Source organism: Trachurus japonicus, chromosome 9 (genome assembly GCF_045865225.1).
Source record: "Trachurus japonicus isolate A0001 chromosome 9, Traja_1.0".
Lineage (NCBI taxonomy): Eukaryota > Metazoa > Chordata > Actinopteri > Carangiformes > Carangidae > Trachurus > Trachurus japonicus.
In genome coordinates this window covers 33,542,401-33,561,597 of record NC_140915.1, presented here as the reverse complement: position 1 = coordinate 33,561,597, position 19,197 = coordinate 33,542,401, and the positions used below count along the sequence as shown (strand labels likewise).

Here is a 19,197-nt window from a genome sequence, read left to right as displayed (position 1 = left end):
TCCTGCATCTGTGAGCAATTATGGATAAAGACATGAAAATGCAGAGTGAACAGTGTTTAAAAGGTCACAGGCTGCATGTGGAAAAATGTATCCTGTACCCAATTGAAATATCACTGTCTAGTTCCCAAATATACAGTGTCCTTAAAAGTATTGTATTAGTCCATCAGGAAAGATGCCTTGCTAACCAAGGTTTTCTTGAAGCAATCATATACTGCAATACTGGAAAAGCGGCAGTGATACCTTACAAAATAAAATTTCCATTATGCTAAGGAAAATTCCTCTCGTCCATCCGTAAGAGATTTCCTGTGAGTTCCCAGCAGAGAACTCACAGACGTTTTGGAAGAACATGAAACAGTGGTCATGGCATGTGGCTGTAAAGCTATAAGCAAATCTGCACATCTCCACAGTTGGAAATCAGTTCAGATGCTGAGCTTTTGGAAAACAAATTCAATAGTTCCACTATGTAAGTAATAAACAATGAAGTGACTATTCTCCCTATGAGAAGCTTCACCACATTATTATGTGTTTCTATTTTGAAGCGTCTCTTAATAACAACCATATGCATCACAATAATTTTACAGCAGCAGTGGAGAGCGGTTTGAATAAATGACTTGGAAAAAGATGTTGATTACCTTTTATTGCACAGCATTTTGTTGGTTTTCACGATTTGGTATTCCCTAAGTGTTCAGAGACGTTTTGTTTTGTTTTTTTTGTTTTTGCTGACTCGTAGTGTGGCAATGGCAATGATAGGTTGGGATGAAGTCACTGTTGTGTCACCTCCAGTGAAATTACCCACTTCAAAGAAGTGACAGAGACAACGAAGAGGTCCAGACACTGAAATGATTGCATAGCTGTGTAAGCTCAGTGCATCTTGACAGTTTGTGGTATGTTATGACAGAAAGATGGAGTAATCATACTGCGGAAGAGAACACAGAAAGGAAAATGGGATGACAGATAAAGTTTTAAATGGTTTTTAAAAAAAATGTTCCATGATGAGTTTAACGTCTTAACAGGGGGAAATATTCAGTTTGAACGTAAATGTTCTTCTATTATAATCAAAGTTGATGATTATATCACTTTATTCTATTTCGTAGTTGTACTGGACTTGCACGAAATGATTTCAGCATGACCTTGGTCACAGCCGCTGGAAAATGGGAAAGGGTTGCAGTGGAAAAGTCTCCTCCCTTACAGAGTCCGTTCACTGTGCTAGATGTCGAAAACTTTAACATGTCCTGAACATAAGTGGTCACATCTTTAATTCAATGATGTTATAAGCTGTGAATGATCTTCAGAGAGATGTTAGAGTAGTCGAGGGTCATATATCATTTTTAAGTGTGATTTGTTTTGAGGACTATAATGTCTGGCCTAGTTCATCTGTCATATTTAATAGACCTTTGAATAATTAACAATAAATTATGAATTATGTGGCATGTGTAGCCCATTTGGCCACATTTTTCTCATAGTAAAAGCATGAGCTGTGAGTGGTTAAAGCTCCCACAATTAGAAGTGTGTGCAGTGGTCTTTTATGGTATGACTGCTTGTACTCAAAAGGTGAAGAGAACAGGATTCGTGGGAGTGCAGGAAAGTTAAATATGGTTCTATTAAAAGTACAAGGACACGGACTTCTACAGATGTGAAACAACAATACAGGCCAATTTTGAAGGTTCAGGTTTGAAGGCTCAGGAAGTGCGGTTCTCTTTGTGCTGAGTGAGCACTGTGTCAGCCCATGGTTTTCCATGTTGGTTGAAGAGTGGGGGCTTGCACAGGCCACCCTTGCTGAAGGTTTTCCATCGTGGTGAGTCCTCAGACGTACACAGCATCCAAAGAGTCTGTCGTCTCTGTTTATGGAGACGATGAAACTACGTCCTCTGTTTTACCACAATCAGGTTAATTGACAAAGCAGACTTTTACTGGTTTCAAGATGTAATTGGTATAAAAATGTGTTGACCTCTCTTGGAAGACGGAAGGATTTGTTACAAAGTTCAATTTACTCTCCCATCCATCTTTAGTAAACACAAGGCTGACAAGAGTGACACTCACATTGATGAATGTCTTCCTTTGTCCCATCCAAAGTCTTTGTCACAGGACAGGAAGCTTTTTAGCTTTTGACTTATGTTCTGGTTTCAGCAGCCAATGTTTGTCGTTTTAATGTAGGACAAGTGTTTTGGCTACGATCACATAAGCATTCATCCTCACTTTGGCAGTACAAAATGCTAACATGGTATGTTTGGTTTTATTTGGAGTGAGGGGATTTAAATAGCACATGTTCTCCTCTGTTGATAATTGGTCTCTGTAGACAAATCTCACATTGTCTTCAAAGCTGTCCATCACAGGACTTCATGCTAAATTGATTTCGAATGCTCTGTCTAAACCTTCTCCAGCTTAAGTCTGGTCACAAAATATGACGTTAATGGTGCTTGGTTCATTGCAGTGTAAAGTTTTGTATTTTTGCTGCGTTTTCCAGCTGTCTTTGGAAATGTCATCGACACTTTGTGAAGTAAAGGTGGTTTGTGCCGTCAGCGGACAGGACTGCTGGATGCATTAGTTGAACAGGCCTGTCACATTTCATTTGCCATGCCTTGGTGTGCTGACGCTACACACAAACACTGTTCTTGACAGTGTTGATAATTGAAAGTGTTTGAGGCATGTTTTTATGCAGCCAGCTCATAACACACTCTTTATTATAGGAATAACAGTTGATGGGTTTTTTTAAATAATGACATATTACAGTATATGTGACTGTGCTAATGGTGTACTCGCGGTGTTTTCCTTACAAATTGTTGAATTTGTAGTTAAGATAAAGCAACAAAAAAGTATTGCACATACTCTTAAAAACTACAACACACCTACATATGATTCACACAGTTCTGTTATGTATTCAATACTTATTGTAATAAATAAGTGCAACAGAGTCAGAACAACATATGTGCTGTTATGTCAGGAATGCTCCCAACTTTTTAAACGTTCTCTTATTTCCACAGAAGGGTTATGGGCAAATGATACTTTACGTAATCAGCTTTACTTAATATTTATACCAAGAGACACAGAAAAGAGGAACACATAATCTGTACATATTTTATTGCAACTTATTAATGACATAACAGGTTTTAATACATTATATTACAAATATCTTATGTACAAACGCAATGTTTTGGATCTATTGACATCAACAAACCACTAAATTTATACAGTAAATACAGCGCTTGGTTCATACAAGCAAATTGGTGGATACCTGTTGAAGCAATTCAAGATTTCAAAACAAGTATTAAAAAAAGCAGAAATTGAAGAGAATGTACCTCGTCAAGTTTTGATAGTTGATTATTGTTCTTTAACTAATTAAGTGTTACATAAACAGTCATTGGTATGAAGAGTTTTAGTTGGATTAAAAAGAAAATGACCCTTTTTTTTTTTTTTTTTTACAGTAAATCTTTGTTGCAATTGACAAAACTGGCCTGCATATCAACCCTGTGTTATACAATAAATGTTACTGTCCCTATAAATTATGATTTATACATTTGAAGAATGTTTGTAGAATGAAATTAAAAGTCACTGGATACATTTCCTGTGTCAACCTCATTTGCTTTCATACTGCAAAAAAAAAACAAAAAACCTTTACATACATACCTAATACATTGTAATCTTCCCATCAGAGCTATTTAGCTGAATTATCATAATCTGGTCTTCTTGTGTCAATTTAGGTTCACATTGTATTTCTCACTCAGATCAAATGAGAGCACTGTCAGTTAGGCAGGTTGTGTTGTACGATAGACAGTGTATTCAAAACAACTCCTGAGATCATGAGCACATGTCATAATATGTAAAAGGCAAATGGTATGGACAGCTAAATAACAGTGCACCAATTTATTAAGTTGTCAGGAGGTATCTGCACGATCAGCCTGATATTTTGATATTGCACTTTCAACATCATTTTTGTCTTTGTCATCCTGTTTGGTGAAACAAAAAGAGATTTTAAAAAAAATTGTGTGGATGTTAGGAGCTGTAATGTTTTTAGTGAGAGATACAGTACAGTATGTGTTCCTTGGGTGCTTAATGGAAGGTGTTTGGGTTTGGACGGATCATCATGACCACTTTCTTTAGGGAGTATGCTCCTCCTCTGAATTCAGCCCAGTACACTCCGTCTTGGTAACGGCTCCGGTAGTGTCCACCCCTGTACCAAACTCCATTCAGATTTGAATGTGCACAAGAGTTGTACCACCAGCCTCCCTTCTGATAATGGGCACAGTTGCCTAGAGGGATTGGGAAAACAAATAAACCAGTCAGGCTGTTTGCATTGACGTTGTTTGAACTGTTGGTTTTAAAGGGATAGTTCAACATTTTTGGCAAATTGTCCCATTGCCATAATCTCTATAGTCTTGGCAGGTTTGTTACCTTTATTTGTCGGTGCAAGCTATTTTTAGAACGGCGGAGCAGAGCCGCGAGCTGCTCAGAGCTACGCTACGGAGGCTCATGGGATTTCTTGGTTTCCCTCATCAAACTCATCAAATACACAATCCAACAACTCCAAAACGCTCTGGTGGACAAGTTGTGACCTGCACATTCACCATGCTATGAGATAATAACAGAACGTTACCAGACAGAGTTGTTTTAGAAGTAAATTCATGCAAAACAGCTGATGTGCGTTGCCTTCAGGGACAGTTTTTCAGGAAGAAGTCTCTATATTTGCCTCTAAAACTACTCTGTCTGGTAACGTTCCGTTATTATCTCATAGCGTGGTGAATGTGCAGGTCACAACTTGTCCACCAGAGCATTTTGGAGTTGTTGGATTGTGTATTCAATGAGTTTGATGAGGGAAACCAAGATATCCCATTAGCCTCCGTAGCGTAGCTCTGAGCAGCTCACAGCTCTGCTCCGCAGTTCTAAAAATAGCTTGCACCGACAATTAAAGGTAACAAACCTACTGCTAAAACTATTGGGATTATGGCAATGGGCCAATTTGCCAAAATCTTGAACTATCCCTTTAAGATGCTGAGATTTACCCAGTTAAAAATGTTGTGTCACTGAAGTTTTTACCTGTATATGCATCATGGTCTCTGTCCAGTGTTGTGAACTGTTTGCCGTTATGCCAGGTAAGCGAGTCTCCAGCATTACCATGGTAACGGCCCACCCTCAGCTTGTAGAAATCGGCTTCAGGCTCCACTCTGAAGCTGGCATATTCTGCAAACACCTTCCTGCCAGACCAGTCCTCCAGCGTGACCAGCAGCTTGTAGTTCCCCTGGTTAGTCAGCCAATAGATGTTCTCCAGACCCAGCCAGTACTCGCCGTCAATATTGCCAAAACCTTGCTGTGAGGTGCAGTGATAAGAAAAACATTATCAGTACGATTAAGAAATCCTTTGTGAATGCTCTTTGAAAAGCTTTGAACAGTTAGTTTGGACGTCTGGGGGGGATGATTCAGGGTCGTTGCCCATGCTCTGGAGATAATTATGAGTTTAGTTCTTCTATGAGGTTGTTTATTGTCAAGGAACATTATTATAAATGGACCCTCTGAGTCAGGTTTATAGTCTGCATCGGGTCTCCAGATTTCCACTATTATTCTGTTATTGAAAACACAGCAGGATAGAGTGCATATAGCATGTAATCCAACATACATGGATGCTGTCTTACGGCTTTGTTCTGGCTCTGGTCATACTCTTAGTTGTTTTGTGGTATCCCTTACCCTACACATGCTTTGAATCACGGAAACACCCCTTCTGATGGGTTTACAAATGCAATTTCAGATCTCATGTGGTTTAAAGGTTTTTGTAAAAGTCATGGAAATATCGCCATTGTTGCTCTTGGCTAAGATTTAATCATGACCCTTGTGAATTGCTGGCCTGGAAACACATGTTTACTCATTAACTTTCCCCCATGAGAGGGGGTTCCCTTACGGAAGATAAGAAAGAGAAAATGAGATCCCCTTTGTAAAAAATTGTGTTCGCCGCAGCACTCTTTACACTGCAAAAATGTATTTCTTATTTCTTGTCAAACTGTCTAATATCTAGTCAAAACTAATCTCTTTCCAGTTAAAATAAGACTCATCACCTAAAAATTAACTAGTTTTTAGATAGTTTCCACTTGTTTCAATCTATTTTTCAATTGAAATAAGTAGAAAAATCTGCCAGTGAAAGCAACTTTCTTGTGCTAGTAATAAGAAAGAAAAACTTGCTGGACTATCAGATTTTTCTTGCTTAAAAAGTGTCTAAAAACAAGCTCCTTTTTAATGTGATGAGTCTTATTTTAAGTATAATGAGATTTGCTTTGACTAGAAATGACATTTTGACTAGAAATAAGACAAATATTCTTGGTAAGATTTAGAGTTTAGAGTTTTTGCAGTGTATCAGATACCTTCTGGTAGTTTGCCGAAAGAGACATTAGGAATGCTGACACAACCAACTAAGGTGACATTTAAGTCCAATATTGCCAGGTTTTTATTTCAGTTAAGTAATTTGCGGACCAACTGATGTTGTGGGGATTAATGACTCATAAAGCTGTGGCAGTGACTGAGGCAGGCACCACATCAGACACTTTGAAAGCTTAACAATTACCTATTCATCACAGGTTCACATCTGGTTAGTGTCGAGCCAACCTACATAAACCACCCGCTTCCCTCTAAACTATGAGCTCCTTGATTTGGTGTGAGGTTGTCGCACCTTGTATGTCTCCCAGTTCCTGAAAAAGTTGACAGAGCCGTCCACCCTCCTCTGGATCACAGTCCAGCCACCTGGGTCATGTCTCTGGTCGCACCACACCTGCATGAGCCGGTTGGCATTCTCTGGCTTCACCAGGTACATGCCGCTAGCAGTATGGCCATCTTCCAGAGCCTGCAGGCAATCCTTAAATGGACCTTAACAGGGAGAAGACAACATGACATGTAAAATCCGGTCATTTGCAATAGTATCTCAAAGTTAAAGGGGAAGAGAGGAAAAAGTCATAGTGACAAAGAGTTGTTATGCTTTGTCATAGGGAATCCCATCTTTCAGCAGAGCCTTTCATTTTACCAGTAGAATTGACTTTGGCTGCTCGTCTCATAAGGGAAATGGCTGCCGGCTGTGCAGCCAAAAGAAACACTGGCATGAGGGCAAAGGGAATCCTGACTACTGAATGATGAAATAGGAGCGAAAACTTTCGATCATCTGTGATGCTTTACAGTCCATGGTTACTTTCACTTATTTTCACTTTGCTTTTTTAAAAAATATTTTATATTATAGACACATAATATTCAGCGCTTCACATCAAGTTTTGATGAGCGGATTTCCGGGACTAAATTTAAGAACAGCTTGTAAATCTCTGTCAGACGCTGCACTCCTCTGCCAGTAAATCTGGTGAATGTTGTTTCCAATATTAGTGAGTTGTGCGAAGTAACGGGATAGGCTCCACAGCAAGTAAAGTGTTTTTACAGCTGAAAAAAAAAAATTAGCAAAACTGAATAATGTTAATGAAAACCATGCAGCATCAACCCTGCAATATGCATTGCATGTTGGACTTTGTATGTGTTGTTATAAGTCATGCTAAAAGATTTTGTGCAAGGTCAGAGTTGTTTTGCTGGATTTCATGGTGCAAATCAGTGAAACCTCATTTGCCTGTGTGCCATTATGATTTTACCCCAAATTCCAAACCCACTAGATATGGAAAAAAACACTAATGGGGCAACTGGCTCCCCTGCTTCAATTGGCTGTGAAAGTGTTTAAGTTCTCAAGATTTCACACTTGTGTGGTTTGCCAACTGGCCAGAATTACACAGTGTTTAAATGCTATGGAAACAAATAAAAAAGAGAATAGGGGGTCACACAAAGGGTTAGAGGTGAGGCAAAGGGTGCACTGACAGTTTGACATAGACATATTAAGACTGTGAAGGTCTATTAGTGAAGGCACACAGCTCCTCATTTGTTCTACGTATGTCATGAGGTTCTGCTCAGCTGGCATAGAGCCCACCGTGACCAGCCAGTGGTCTCGATAACAAGGTTGTTTTTTGATTTATGAAATCACTGTGGTTGATACCTGTCTTTTGGCCAATTTTCTGCCTTCCATTTGCTCCCAGGAATGTCTCTGTTGAACAGATACAATCCAGAGAGCTGCCCTGCCCTGCCCTGCCCCGCTCTGTTCTGCCTGATAAAGTCTGCTGCTTGGTGGAACATATGACTGATTCTTGCCTGGTGGAACAAATGACATCACCGACTCCCGGTATCTCGTTCTGTTCCTGCTCTCCCCCCTCCCGTTTTTCATAGACTCCATCCCTCTGTTTCCGTCTATTGCCCTTTCAGGTCTCTCTCTTCCTCCATCTATCCCTGCATTGTGTGGAGCGTCTCTGTTCGTGTTAAGGGTTTATGTAACTTTTTTGGGGTGTTAGTTGCATGGCTGTGGGCAGGAAATTACTTGCCTCCTTTCAAATATCCCATACAAAGGCTACCGTTCACTTGCAGCCTAGTGGAAATGGCAGGCAGTAGCACAACATGTCAATGGAAAAAGCTCTACAGTAGTCATGTTGGGAATAGCCTGTTCTTTTTTTCCACCATTTTAAAACTTGGGTTAAGCCTTTCTAATGAAAGGGGAAAGCAAAAGACTATTCACTGCAACTGATACCACAAAACACCCTTCACGTCAATTATAAAGCTTTATCATCCACTACCATGTGTTCAAGAGGCACATGGGCTTGGATCCAGCCATCCGTTTAGGCACAGTATGTATTTGCCCTGCTAATATGCTTTGTGTTTTTATGTGGGTTGAATCGTGGCAATTAGATGATATGCATCTCAAAAGGCAGTGGACAACAGGATTTCTGTTCCCACTGAGAGCCCTTTGCTTTGGGAATACGTGGGACTTATTTAAATTGGCTATGACTAGAAGAATGGGTGCTTGGTGTTGTCTTGTGATTAATGATTAATAGGTTCACTATAGTTAGCTCAGACACTCAGTTCTTTGTTTGTGACCACTGTGATGGCAACTGGTGCAGTTGGTACCAATGCATAAAAATAAAAGCACATATCAGACTTTGTTAGGCTCACCAGAGGGTTTGTCCGTGGTGGAGGGGCTGTGTGTCCCAGTGGGCATTGTTGGAAGTAACGGCGGTAGGGACTTCTGGTCGCTCTGGATCTCGTTGCTGATTGGATTGTTGATTCGTGGAAGGGCAGGTGGCTGGTAGGGCTTGTGAAGCGGTGGTGATGGAGGGGGTGGCTGAGGATGAGGCTGGGGCTGGGGCTGTGGATGAGGCTGAGGCTGAGGCTGAGGCCGTGGGTGGGGGACGGGCGCGTGTCTTGGGGGGGGACGACTCTGGCACTGTTCTTCCAACAGGGCAATGAGAGTTGATTGGTTAGTCGCCAAAGAAGCCAAGTGCTGGTACTTGTGCTCCAGATCTTTGTAACGACTGGTGAGCTGTTGCATCTCAGAGGTTTGGTTCAGGATTTTGTTCTCCATCTGAGCCAGTTCTAGCGCATTGTCTCTCTTTCTGATGATCTCGTGGAGCAGCTGCATGTACAGCTGAGTAACTCTGGAGTTCATGTTTCGGCTCTCCTTCCTCAGAAGCTTGACCTCATTGACGATACCTCCGTCCACCTCTACCAATTGCTGCAGGGTTTCGATCTGTCTCTTTTGTTTCTGTAGCTCCACATTTAGCAGCTCTAACTCCTGTTTGTTGACCCGGTTCTCCAGCATGGCCTCCGGCTCCTTGGAGTTGACACAGATGGCTCCAGTCACTTTTTGTTGAGGCACAATGAAAGTGTAGGAGCATTTGTCCTGCTGCTGGTCAGCCGCAGCGCGCTTGCTCCTTCCTGCATAGAGAAACTCTCTCTCTAAACCATCTTCACTGCTCTGGAATTGTTGGGTCCTGTCCTTGCCACGACTGCTGTCTGATGGACTCCCCTGAGTCTGCTGGACACCACAGGCTAGTCCATAAACAAGGAGGAGCCCCAGCAGGACCATTGGAGGGGTCTCCATGAGTGTGAATCCAACGCACCAAAACCTGAGGGGAATGAGTAAGAAAAAGCAGAACATGATTGTATTGTAGGGAGAAAGAATCTGATAACTGATGCCTGACCAATGGTCAGACTGCTGACTGATTCACTTTTGTATTTGGGAAGCAGAAGACCTCTTGAGCATTCAGTATACGCTTCCTCTCCTTCCGATAATTCAAACCTCTCAGGATTGGACTGTATGCATTTTGACGGACATCAATGGTGTCCTTCACAGCCATGCTGATTGAGACCAGAAGGCTGTCTATCAGGATACACTGGTCCTGCACCTCATTGCCTGCCAAGAATGGGCAGGCACAGATGTCCTATGCATGTACATCTCAACCTAAGCAGGGCTGGAGGTCATTACAGCTCCCTGAAATATGGGCTACCGAAAAAGATTAGATCTGAAAGGAAATCGCTTACTTGCCCTGTGGAGTGCCTCAGTGGCTCTGACTCCATGACATAAAATGCATTTATTCATGTGTCATACGGTAAGTCAATAATCGCATGGTCAATGCACTGGACTTATCAGTCCTGGCAGGAGCGCACACCGCCTTTACCCCTCTGGATTTGTAAGTGTAGTTCGTTGAATTCATCTGGGCTTGATACAGCCAGGGTTGTGTAAATCAGCTTTCCTCTATAAAATGCATGTGGTACATGCTGTTTGAAAGTTACTAATCCCCTCACTGGCCCTAAGAAAAATATTTCTTTTGTCTAATGATGTGCTGATCTCTTTAGTCACTTACATTGCTGTTAGGGGAGTGTGTTTATCTTAGTTTGCTGTGCTGGCTCAGGTTCTCTTTGGGAGACTGCCACTGCTTGTCCCCGACACAAAGAAACACTCCTATCTGCTCCCCTCTGCAGGCCTGGACGTCTTTTTGCTTATGGAAAGTTTGAGGCACGACCAGATGATGGTGTTTGTGGAACTGCTCTAAATATTGATTGTGTTGCATCAGTCCGATCATAGTCCTTACCAAAAGAGGGAAAAGTGTTGCATTCAGCCACCGAAAAGCAATTAATCACAATTTGTGCATCCAGGTTTGACTATCTGTTTTGACTGTTAGACCAAGAGTTTACTTAATCTAATTAGGGGTCTTACGTAACAGTATCATTATCTGTCTTAGATAACAATAATCTGATTAAAATCTTAGATATAAGATTAGTTACTCGGAAATTCTCTCCCAAATCCTCTTTCTACCGTAACAGCACAATGTAGCAAAACCAATAGCTTTCCTCAAGAGCCAATGGAAGTGAGATGTTCAGCTGAACTCATGGTGTAGAATTTTTTAGAAGAAAAATAAGTGCATGCAGTTTTTGAAGATGATTGTGGTGTTATTAGAAGTAGAGGGGATGCCACTCAGTGCTGAGGAGAATGTAACTCCTGTGTAAGGATAACAAGGCCTTGAACTCCCGGGGCACCTTAATTGAAAGCTGCTGCATATTGGATTACAGAGGGTCCTGTGTAACACCTCCCCTGAGTCAGGAGGGGCCGGACTAATCAGAAAGCATTATAGAGAGGCCTATATTGGCTCAGGTTTGAGGAGCCGCATAAGGATGGCTGACCTTACGAGGGCTTCCCTCACGCATTCACACATTTGTTGCATCTTACCTCTGTGTAACAGATAATCTACCATATAATGTTCAGCACACAATTGGGAAGAGAGCAGAAATGTTTTTGTCTTGTTAATCCGGGCGTGCTGCCAGCACATTAGGTTGGAGACATGGAGAAGAGAAATGCAGCGCTCTCCAAGAACATGACCCTTGGCACATTCGACCCTTTTGGCTTTATCTGTCTAGAATAGAATGTGTAAACACTTAGTTACTGGAAAAAGCTTGCATTTCAAAGGGGCATTTTTTTTGCAATGTATTCTGTGCAACCTGTCTGACTTTTTGTTTGTATACCTGGCCAGAAAAAATTACCTATCTAGAATGTAAGGTCTGGTTCTTTCACGTGTTTTCTTAAAATGGTACGTAGGCTGAAATTTGAATTCACAAAGTCTTAAGGAAGAGTGTAGTTTCTGTTTCAAATTTACCATGAAGCTGGCTTCTGTCAGCACAGTAAGGGATCTTTCATGGAACTAATCCCACTAACAAAGCCTGGCTGTATGACGTCACCTTAGCAAAATGCTGATTGATGCAGAGACTGTACAGTCGAATATTTCACACACCAGGCAAAAAGATAGGAATATAGGAAGATAGGAAATAGTCTCACAGAATAGACCCTAAAGTCCCTAAGTCACTAATAATATCTTACAAGTAAGCTCATACCAACACAATGGAGCAGGCCAGAGTCTGTCCTGTGTAATGTTCTGATGACTGTATTTGGCCAGTGGCTCCTGTGGTTTCTCCCCCTGGAACATGAGCTCTGTCTCAGTGAAACGCTGTGTGATTTGCCCCCACTGCCGAAGAGTCCCATGTTGGACGTCGTTAGCCCGGAATCTCCTACTCTAGGCTCCACTACACTTCAAAGCTGGGGGAGAAAATGTTTGCAGCTTGTGATGAAATGTGTGTTTGTGTGTGAGTGTATATGCGGTTACAGTATGTGCGTGTCTGTGAATGTTTTTCGGGTTAATGCACATTTCCAAATAACAACACTTGCTGGCTTCAGTCTCCCAGGGACCCGGGGAGAGTCCCATCTGCCCCGGCACAGACAGCCTGTTATTAACCCATCCACTGTCTGCCAGAGGGAACAACAGAAAGCCTCCTCCTCCTCCTCCTCCGCCTCCTCCTCCTCAGACTTCACTGTTAACAGCCTCCACAGCTCCTTATTGTCCCAACATCACTTTACTTTAACAAGCTGCTATTGACCGGCCAATAGCCGCAGTGATGTGACTAAGTGTCATATACGCTGCCGGTTGAAAGGAAGTGTTAACTGCTCAAGTTTTTTTTTTTGTTTTTGTTTTTTTTTTCTTAAAGGCACCAAAAAATAATGAATCTCCTTTAAAAAGTATTATTTGGACAATACTCTGCTGCAGGAAGCAGTTTCCTATGCAGATGGTTTTCTCTGGACCAGACGGCGGGTGGAGGCGCAGCAGCCTTCAAGTGCAACATCTGCAGCGGTGCTGCGGTGAACTTTTCTGGACAATGACAGATTTTTATTGGAGGAAGAACATCCCAAGTCTTTGTTGAGTTATGCACATTTAAATGACAGCTGGAAAAATGGAGGTGCTCTAAAACATCACTCTCAAGTATTTTACATCTAGTTTTCTTAGAACCTAAAGACGAATGATGGAGGTGAAGTGAACAAACGCTCTGATGGTAATTTCTCTAAAGTCTGCTTCACACCAAAATGTTTGGTTTTATTGTTTTTAGGAGGAAAGTCTGGGTTTAACATGACTCCGCCCTCTGGATTTCACTGGATGTTAAATCATGTGTGATAGGCAGGTGCAGCGGGAGGGTCGGTACGCCTCGGACCAGTGTTGCGCTCCGGCCCTTTTTGCTCATGCTCAGCACATATTAATTAGAAGGTGGGCAGCCTCGCTCAGACTGGCTGATGCCTCGCTCCCCAGCCCCTCTCATTTCAGCATGAGCATGGCATTCCTCACATTCTTCGTCACCTCATTAGAGTGAGCTGCCATACACACATGGAGAGTCAGTGGCGGTGGCAGACGGAAAGAACTAGACCTTCTAGACGCATGGACCACTACTCCTTATCACCTATAAGACACACTGTATATCTACTGACCCAGTTCATTCTCAGTGTCCTACTTTCTGTGTGAATGCTTCATAATCACATCATCATCAGCCACAGCAGGAGATTACAACACAACTACAAAGCATCTAATTTGTCAGTAGCGAAAAAAGAAGCGGACACTTAGCAGGGATGGTTTTGCGCTGCAAGTTTAAATTAGCGGCAACTGGGCTGAGAACTGGCAGAGTCTCCTGCATGACACCCAATATGTGTTGGATCAGAGTCAAATTCAATTTGCTCATGGTAATCTGCACTATTACTTTACCTTGAGGGTGACCTCATTCTTTCCTCAAGCATGTAATCCTTGTAAGCGTGTAACATGACGTTTGGAACATGATTAATCTCAACGACCTGCTCAGTTTGATGGTATAGGCGACAGCGTTTATTTTGACTGTCCATTTAGCAGCAGAGTTGAAGTTTTTGTTGAAATGTAGGTTTTGGTTCTGTGTCTCTTGCTGCTTGGAGCTCCTCTGTACCTCACTTGTGATCTGAGTCCGACAGGGAGGCAGGGGGTCTCGGGAATTGTTTCGATAAGTTCCTGCATTCTACCTCAAAGCCCCCTTATCCAAACACTACCCTGGCAACAGAAACAAAGACGGGATTCAGCCTCCTGCTTCCCTGTCCTCCTGAGCCCAGGGGAACATCCTGAAGGTGATCTGTTTTTCTTTTTTGAGAAGTGAATGGTGCTTTTTTAGATATTACAAAAGAAATCTCTGTCAACAGGTATAACTCAAGGCGAGTGCTGCACATCATCATCCTCCTCACTGGCCATGTGCCTTTATTTTACACCTTTAGGGTCCAGTGTTTTGACAAGCGCTCTGTATTATCAGTGGCAAGGAAACACTTAGCCTAGAGAGCCTGCTCTCCAGTCTCCCCATGCGCTAAATTGACCCTCCTCAACCAGGTCTATCTGTCCGGTTAGGCATCAGAAAGTAGAGTGACAGCAGACAGTGAGTCACACAGCAGATGCTGCATGATGACTGCTGATTTCAAGATCAAACTAAATCATCACATTTAGCAGTTTTAGAGGGAAGTCTGACTTCAGTCAGTTCAATAAAATGATGAAATATTCTCTTCATCCTCATGTTAGAAATATCATAGTGACTGATTCTGCGCTCACTAACAACCTGCATCTCACCAAGAAAAGTCATCATTTACGGTACTTAGTGTGGTTATTGGTTACAGTAAACATGTTAATTTCTCAATGCAGAAAATGGAAGTAATATTTGAAGAGTTCATTTGCAAAAGCAGATAACTCCGTTTTTAAAAAATTCTACAATCTTCATTTTTTATTTTTTATTTACATAAGGTGATATCAGTCAAACCAAAATTGATGGACTTTGAGATGTAACAAAACAGACATATCTCAAAAAAATAAAGTTTTATTGAAAACAACACTATGCAAAGAATAATTACAAAGCCTCAGCTCATTTTTTTTCAAAATGGCACTTATCTGCTTTTGCAAATGAACTCTTATTTTGTACATGTGCAATGGCCCTGTTTAATAACCCATCTGAGAAAGATAAACATGAATGAGTCAAAGGTTACATAATGCTTACGAGATAACTGTAGAGTATTGATGAAGCTCCCTCAGTTGCCTTGCCCTCCTGCCAGAGCTGACTGAAACTTCTCCTGGTAGAGAGTCATCCCAAGTGTGAGAGCTGAGCTGCACCCCTGCGTCCTCTTCTCCCCTTTTCTGCGCTCTGTCCGTCTTCCTCACTCACTCTTTGTCACTGCAGTTCACTCCACCGGTGAAGAGGTAGCTGTGTTTTAAAGACTATTATTAAAAGACCGTCATTAACTCAGCAGAGAAGCTCAACTTTGCCAGAAACTTCTTCTGAAAACTTTTGAGTAAATTGTTAAAAAAAAAACACAAAAAAAAATCCACTTGGAAAAAGTTGGACCACTTTCAAAAGACAATTGGTAACTTAAGTTGGATGGTTAGAGTTGAGTAGTTTTCCTGAGAAATGGTGAGAGTCCGGGGCAGGTTGTGTTCTGCCTGTGGCCCGTTAGGAGAAGACTGTCACTTTTCTGTGGGTTGAATCCATCACTTCTGCCTCACAGCTCTAAGAGGCTGTCTCTCTCAACTGCACCTCTCTCTTTCCCTCCCTCTCTCACTCCCCCCACCCCCCCTCCCCCTCCTTGGTGCTTTTAAATGATGAGAAATCCTCAAGCAGTGTTTCAGTAGGCAGACAAATTGAGCTCAGAGCCTCCCCCCTCTCCCTTAAAATGAACACATTCTTGTTTAAAGCAACAGCCTTCTCTCTCCACCCCTCCTCCTCCTCCCCATGGCACAAAAGAGATCCGCAACACAAGCCATACACACACACACACACACATCTCAAATTTCCAACCCCCTGCCCCCTGGCCACTGGTTCACCACCACTACCACTATTTTTGGCTTGGACTGCGTGGTTCTTCTGGTGGTGGACAGCACTGATGTTACACTGATCAGCTCCTAATTGGGCGTGAACGAACACTCGCCCCGAGAGAGACGGAAAGACACTGACAGATAGGAAGCAGATCCAGGTGTTAGACTTAGACCTGAGAGACTGCTGACCCTGGTTTACAGCCTGGAGGTGAGGTGTCTGGAACAGGCTCAGTCTCTGGATAGTGCAGCACTTGAACTACATCTTGCTGGCTTACTTTGCTTTTTTTTTTTTTTTCTTAAAAAGCAGAGCTGCTCTTTCTTGTGTCCAAGTGAGTTGATGGACAATAGGATAATGGGACACATGCTGTCACTGTGTGGACCATCCTGTCACGATTATACATTTTCCTGGTACGATTATTGTCAGAGAAATAATCACGGTGTTAGGATTATCACAATTATTATCCATTAATTAATGGTAACACTTTACACATAACAGCTGTCATAAACATCAATGAATACTTATGACAGCTGTCGTTAAGTGTCATTCAGTAAGTTATGTCACTTTTGATGCAAAGTTGACATTATTTCAGATGTCCTTGTTATGAGAACTTGACATGATTTTTAAAGTTTGGCAATTAGGTCTGCTATGACAGTTTAAATTGTCTTTATGTCAAGTTGTCAGAACAAAAACATCTCAAACAATGTCAACTTTGCATCAAAAGTGACATAACTTACCGAATGACACTTAACGACAGCTGTCATAAGTATTCATTGATGTTTATGACAGCTGTTATGTCATGGTTATGACATTGTTATGTCAATCTTATGAATACCTATTCAAGTAAAGTGTTACCCATTAATTGTCAAATTCCTACCAATTCAATGTTACATTAGGTAAATGGATCAGTATCGGTGCATTTACCTGCACACACCTGCCGATATGGTTCCGACATAATCTTTTTGGAAAGTTACTGTAGGAATCTTTCCGATTAATTAATTGTGGCGTTTAATACCAGGATTAATTGTGAAAACAAGTAATCGTGACATCCCTACTGTCAACTATCTACTATATACATTCCTCGAGCAGAAGTTTGGAATTTTGATAGTGTTGCCTTGACTGCTGTTTGTGTTGTCTTCCTGTTTTCAATAAGAGTTAAATTGTCCAGCCACTAATGTCGTGCCTACTTCCTCTTTAGGCTCAGACTAATAGCTGGAATTCAATACTTTTCTATCCAGTGCATATAAAACTACTTAGTTGGATTTTCCTAAATGCATAATTAAAAGCGAGTAATGTTTTTCTACCAGCCGGTTAAGTATAATTTCTAAATTTGGTATTAACTGCAGTTTCACCTATTTAAATTAAAGTGTCTGGACCAAACTTGTAACTCTGCATGAGCAACATAGGACTTTAACTTTAACTGTCTTTTAGCCTTGAGTAAATACAAATTAGGCATCAGCACTGCGCCTAAGAGTAGTCACATTATCAAGCTACACTTTATGTGAAGAGATTGAGCAAAAACATTCACTTAAGTGTTTTATTGTAGCTTTGTGTTTAATAAAATTTCAAAGTTTGGCCGTGGAGTTTGTTTTACAATGCACAGGATGTGTGATTCTCCTCTCCAGAGTATAAACCCTAAATACGTTACAGATGGTGACTAAACTTCATGTGTGTTAACTATTAACTCTGAAAGTGTTGTGATATGTATAGAATAGGAAAGGACAGAAAAAAAATGTGTAAAAAATGTCATGGCAGCATTTCTTCATTTAGAAGACGCTGCATGTGTCTCTTTTTTCTCTCGTGTGCAACCATTCTCCTGCTCCTACCGACTGTACCATCAGCATTTTCCATTGTTTTACATTTCTCTGTACAATTCCCTTTAAGCCTGTATTTAAATATCGGCCTCACCGCGTCACTGAAATCCAGACTCATGTGCAGTGTGCATTCATGTGTTTTTTATCAATGACTCCTCCGGTCATAAACCAGTCATACTTCTACTTTGGGGAAATGTTCCCAAGCACTATGTAACCCAGTGTTGTAAGACTGGAAAAGCTATTTACATTAGGTAGCATTTAACCTTTCTGATGTCAGTTACTGTTACATCCTTGGGGCATAATTTAATAGTGAGCGGAAAAAAGAATTTGAAACAACAAAGTGCTGACTATGCAGCTTACTGCCGTTTACAGAAATTAAATACAAATGTGAGGAACCTCATCACTGCAGTAAACATGGTCCTCCTGGTGGATTATATTGGTTTCACATTTGTGTATGATTTCTTTGCTCAGACAATCTCTCATTCAGTATTTAAAGGCAGACAGGAGTAGATTTCTTCCACAGTGGATTCATTTCCCTCCTTAACAGAGAGGAAGTGTCTAAATGGCTCCTCTCCTGACACGGTGAGAATGTACAACTGGCTCAATGAGACAAAGTTCCTGGCAGAAGATATTGGACAAGCACGACGTGGACAAATTCATTTCGTAACATCCAAGATTAAGCCAGACTGAGGGACCGGTCCCACATTTGACGAGTTAATCCCTTCAAGAGATTTTTTGATCAAAGAAAATGTGACTAAATATCGGCTCTCCTGCGTCACATGTTTTACTGAACTGGCGTTATTCAATTGTTTATACTCTCCTTTCTTTTTCCTCTTCCCAAATCACAACTCTCTGACTTTGTGGCTAAGTGGTGAGTGATGCTCTTCCCCGGGGGGTTAGGGAAGCTGAGCTGCTGTTCAATGGTGAGTGTGTTTAGTGACTCATGGGCCCTGTCCAGAACCACGGTGTTGGTGCAGTGATTAGTTCTCTTTCCATCTCTAATCCGCAGCAGGTGGAGGAGCACCAATCATAAAAATGTCAAGGGGAAAATGTTACTACCATATTGAAATGGTAACCAATCAATGGATTTTAAAGCTGCTCTCGCCACATGGGAGAGATCATGGAAAGTGGGTTTATGTTGGAAATGTTTCACAGATGATTTTTTTTTGTGTTGCTCAATGAATGAGTGTGTTGAGAGACTTGTGTGGTTGTTTACCAGGTCAATAGTCACACGCCAAGAGCAAACTGCTAATTAACAAACTGTATTAGTCATCCTCTTAGAGCGACTTAAAGGACAATTCCAGGCAAATTCTACTCTGGGCTGTATTTTCCTATCATTTTAGGTCTAAAAGAAGGAATCTGAAGATTTTCAGTTTAA

General features: G+C 41.5%; 1 protein-coding gene across 1 annotated transcript; it reads right to left on the bottom strand.

Annotated features, from left to right (window-relative positions):
• Window positions 1-4,007: 4,007 nt before the first annotated feature.
• On the bottom strand, window positions 4,008-15,691 carry angptl2b (angiopoietin-like 2b). The gene is made up of 5 exons (XM_085787544.1): window positions 15,196-15,691; window positions 9,001-9,953; window positions 6,650-6,843; window positions 5,032-5,302; window positions 4,008-4,247 (listed from the first exon to the last, which is right to left on the bottom strand). The coding sequence occupies exons 2-5, from the start codon at window positions 9,926-9,928 to the stop codon at window positions 4,048-4,050; spliced, it is 1,593 nt and encodes a 530-aa protein (XP_085643670.1). The 5' UTR covers window positions 9,929-9,953; window positions 15,196-15,691; the 3' UTR covers window positions 4,008-4,047.
• Between the last annotated feature and the right edge of the window lie 3,506 nt (window positions 15,692-19,197).

What these genes read in the sequence shown, in the direction of transcription:
- angptl2b (XM_085787544.1), bottom strand. Translation starts at nt 9,928, where the DNA reads ATGGAGACCCCTCCAATGGTCCTGCTGGGGCTCCTCCTTGTTTATGGA. An exon ending in GGAACTGGGAGACATACAAG is followed by an intron (nt 5,303 to 6,649) that starts GTGCGACAACCT and finishes TGCACCTCACAG; the next exon opens with CAAGGTTTTGGCAATATTGA. An exon ending in AGACCATGATGCATATACAG is followed by an intron (nt 4,248 to 5,031) that starts GTAAAAACTTCA and finishes CAATCCCTCTAG; the next exon opens with GCAACTGTGCCCATTATCAG.